Raw genomic sequence first — 4,273 nt, 5'->3', positions numbered from 1 at the left:
GATGGAAATTCTGCCGGGGGCTGTTACTTCTATGGTCTTGAGTATTTTAGCCTTCGCGGTCTGCCGTGCAGCAGTGCAAAAGCTTATTCACTGATGAAGGTTTTGGATGGCAAGACCGCTGTTGTTGATGTGAGGCTAGGCTGCCTCGGTGGTACTGGCACCAACCCATACTCTTCCGTGCCGTCATGTAAACAGGCAGGAGGAGGCGTCAGGCTGTCACGCCTGCTTGAATTTCCAGCATCTGCAGAATTCCGCGTGTTTACCATTTAATAAGGTCATGCGAGGTTTGGCTGTGACCTCAACTGCACTTCCTGTCTACCCAGATCTGTCTGGCTAGCAAGCAGAGGTTCACACCATTGCTTAATGGTATTAATCCATGGCATAAAGAAGGTCAGGAACCCCTACAAGCAAGAATATACTTAACCTTGCCTGAAAAACTTTCAGACATTTTTCCTCGCTGTGCTTTGAAAAAGAGAAGTTCAAAGACTCATGACCTCATGAGAGGGGGAGAAAAAGTTGCCTTATTTTCAAACAGTAAACCTTAGTTCTAGCCACATACACAAAATGTTGTAGGAACTCAGCAGGCCAGGCAGCATCTATGGAAAAGAGTACACTGTCGGCGTTTTGGGCCGAGACCCTTTATCAGGATTGGAAGACCAGACGAGAAGCAAGAGCAAGAAGGTGGGAGAAGAAGTATAAAGTGGTAGGTGATAGGTGAAACTGGGGGGTGGCAGAGGTGAAGAAAAGAGCTAGGAAATTGATTGGTGAAAGAGATAAAGGGCTGGAGAAGGGGGAATCTGCTAAGAAAAGGTGGAAGACCATGGAGAAAAGGGAATGGGGAGGAGCACCAGAGGAAGGTGATTTGCGGGTAAGGTGAGAGAGGGAAATGGGAATAGGGGAGTGATAATGGGGGGGGGGCATTAACCAGAAGTTTATGCCATCAGGTTGGAGGCTACCAGATGAAATATAAGGCGCTGCTCCTCCAACCTGAGTGTGGCCTCATCACGGCAGTAGAGGAGGCCACGGACTGATATGTCAGAATTGGAATGGGTAGTATTGAAATGGGTGGCCACCGGGAGATCCAACTTTTTCTGGCGGACGGAGTGTTGGTGCTTGGCGAAACGGTCTCCCAGTCTACATCTGATCTCACCAATAAACAGGAGGACACACTGGGAGCACTGGAAACAGTAGATGACCCCATCAGACTCACAGGTGAAGTGTCGCTTCACTTGGAAGAACTGTTTGGGGCCCTGAATGGTAGTGAGGGAGGAGGTGTAGGGGCATGTGTAGCACTTGTTCCATAAATGGATGAAATTGATCAAAATGTTCAGCACACCTTTTCTTCTTCCAGAAAATCCATTTCAGTGAGTAAGTAATGAAATTAGTCTGTATTTTTTGTTAGTTGAGCATGTCAGGATACTTGACTTTCTTGTAGGCTTCCCAATATTATAAAATAATGATATTGGAAAGTAAGTTTACTTGGACCAATTGAATAAATAGTAATTTACCTGTGGGTCCTTCTCTATTGTTGGATTAGCAACAACATTTCGATCAGATCTCCTTATATTTTCTCCGTACAGGTGGCTTTGGGGTTGCTAAGAATCTGAGCAACTGGGCAGTCAAAGGAAAGGACTGCAGTGTGGAGGGAACAGTGGAAACAGTGATAAAGAAATTCCATGCTACGAAGAAACCCATTGGTCTCTGCTGTATCTCTCCCGTGCTGGCTGCTAAGCTCATTCCTGGATGTGAGCTAACTGTGGGCTGTGACACAGAATGTGAAAAGTGAGTATAATACTTTTAATTAAACTTGCCAAGAATCCATAGCCACATCTTTACAAAACATGTAAACAAAGTCAATAGCAATTAAGATTTGGTAGTAAAAAGATAAAATATTACATCAATAAAAATGGTTAAATCATTGATGGTGTCCAGTGTCATTCAACATTAGATCAGTTTACAAATAACCTTCAAATTTATTAAATAATATTAACTCTAAAATATGTACCAGTTAAGTGAAACTGCAGCTCTGGAAACAGAATTGTTTCTTGACAAGGATAAAATCCTGCCTTAATACACTAGTCCAACTTGTTCACAATTCTAGTCTGTTGAGAAATGTCTGAGTCTCCATGACAGTTGGTGCTAGTCGGTTTTGCTCCCATGCCACAGGCTGAAAGTTTGCTTGGCTGACCACAGTTCTTTATCTCAAATACATTTATGATTGTTAAGCACTGAAGTTCATTCAGGTTTGTACTTAAACTGCTTATTCCAACTGCTATGGTTCCATCTCTCATGCTAAACAAATTTCCTATTGTTTTCTTTGCTTAATGAAATTTATGAATTTAACACATCGTGCATAAGAGACCATTTTGATCTTCGGACATGTGTTTAGGCTGGAAGAATATTTGTGGTTAATCCTGTTTCCTTTTTGCTCTTTTTCATTTCTTCAAGCATAAATCCAGATTCCTTTTAAAATGACTTCTATTACCTGCTCAGGTAGAGCTTTACAGATCCTGATAATCAAGTAGAGATGCTGCAGCTGAGGGTTTTGGATCTTAAAATTAACATGTTAAATTTTGTCCTCCTTTCAATTAATCTCCACACATTCTGTTTTACAATCATCAGTACAAATACAACCAAGGTTAATTGACCAAAAGGCAATTATTTATATTTAATATGTTCATCTTCTGAGTTTGGCTGGCTGGGGGAAAACACATAATTTCAATGCCACCTGGGAAGCCCAGATATGGCACTGTTCATGTGTTGCACTTGAGGTACTGAATATTGCTTCCACTTTTCTGTACTTTATTTTCACCATCATATTAAATTGTGGAGAATTTTTGGCAGGAAGCTGTTGATGGGTGAGTTCTGTGAGGTCCACAAAGCAGTATTCAGTATCAACCAAACATATCGTCAAGAATAAAGCTGCTTTAAATACTTATTCATATCAGCAAATAGTTAGCTTATTATTGGCAACAGCGAAGCAAACTGCGGTAATCTTTTTATCTAGGGATTAAAATTGTAATGAACAATACAACTCTTAATGCATGAAGGTAAATACACGGATTATAGATTTTGAGATTGTGAAATGGAATGTCACTCAGAAAATTGGTGCCAAAAATAATAAGCCTAATTTTTGATGCGAACTTCTTTTTGTATGTGATTTCAAGCAAAGTATTTATTTTCTGGTTTCTTTTGTCATATTTTCTTGAGATTATGATGTGTTTTCCTCCTCTTTCTCAGTTAATATTTTGCATTTCCTTTCTCAGGTGGCCTTACGCCAAAACAGCCGAGGCATTGAAAGAGCTTGGCTGCCAACACGTCAACAAGCAGGTCAATGAAATACACATCGATAAGAAAAATAAATTGGTGACAACTAGTGCTTTCATGTGCAATGCCCCCATCCATGAGATTTATGATGGAATTGGAGAAATGGTGAAAGAAGTCTTGAAGCTTGTATAAATTATGAATTAAATGAACATAATTAAAATGTTTCTCATTGTGTTCTCAAAGAGCATAAACTACTAATCTTGTTAGAATGTGTGTTTGTTTGCACAGCTAGTTAAAATGGTTTGCTTTGTGGAAATACTTAAAGATGTCTGTCTGTTTCTATAAGCTGTATGCAAAGCAATAAACAGGTCATAAATGCTGTTCCCAGGTGGCAGAGTTGCCAGCAGCCCTGCAGCAACCGGAACGTCCATTCTGCCAGTCTTCCAAATGCAATGTTCTAATGTACAGGCTGTACAAATGTCTGGCATTCATAACTTGGAATGGACCTGTATTCCATAATATCAAGTACTATTATTTGAATTTCAAATGTTTTGAGACAACGTAGGAAATGCAGATGTCTGTAAAACAAATTATTAAAGTAATCAAAATGTAGAAACTTTTTGATTCTCATCTTTATAACAGAGATAAAATCTCATGCTAGCTTGTAATCTTTCATACAACCTCTGAATGTTGAGAGACTTTCTGTCAAGCTGGACGAAATAATCACGTGCAGCAGACGGTTGTTCAAGAGCTTAAACAGGCTTCAACCCAGCAGTTGCAGATACATTCTTTGTTCCTCACCTTTTCATGAAGCCTTCGATTTAATTCAGTCATGTTTAGTCACATATTCCAATCTCTTCTTTTAAGTTTTGTCTGACTCTTGACTTTTTTTGAATTCCACTGTATAAAAAGAGATTATTGAGTAAATCATCCTGTTCTTTTTGCTTGCTATGAAGATCACCAGATTAGTATTTGATTTTTTTGTTATTGTAATTCCTGTCAGCAG

General features: G+C 39.5%; 1 protein-coding gene across 1 annotated transcript in view; it reads left to right on the top strand.

The window, feature by feature from the left end:
- The window catches only part of si:ch211-153b23.5 (uncharacterized protein LOC321177 homolog), a 5,028-nt gene extending 1,145 nt beyond the window's left edge, over positions 1–3,883 (top strand). Inside the window, exons 3-4 of the mRNA XM_063060731.1 lie at positions 1,581–1,782; positions 3,267–3,883. Coding sequence (XP_062916801.1) covers positions 1,581–1,782; positions 3,267–3,459 — 395 coding nt within the window. The 3' untranslated portion in view covers positions 3,460–3,883. The remainder of the gene's footprint in view (positions 1–1,580; positions 1,783–3,266) is intronic.
- Positions 3,884–4,273: the final 390 nt, after the last annotated feature.

The sequence above is a fragment of the Mobula hypostoma genome, chromosome 10 (genome assembly GCF_963921235.1).
Source record: "Mobula hypostoma chromosome 10, sMobHyp1.1, whole genome shotgun sequence".
Taxonomy (NCBI): Eukaryota; Metazoa; Chordata; class Chondrichthyes; order Myliobatiformes; family Myliobatidae; genus Mobula; species Mobula hypostoma.
Note: the sequence above shows the minus strand (reverse complement) of the source record. Positions and strands in the feature narration are given on the sequence as shown.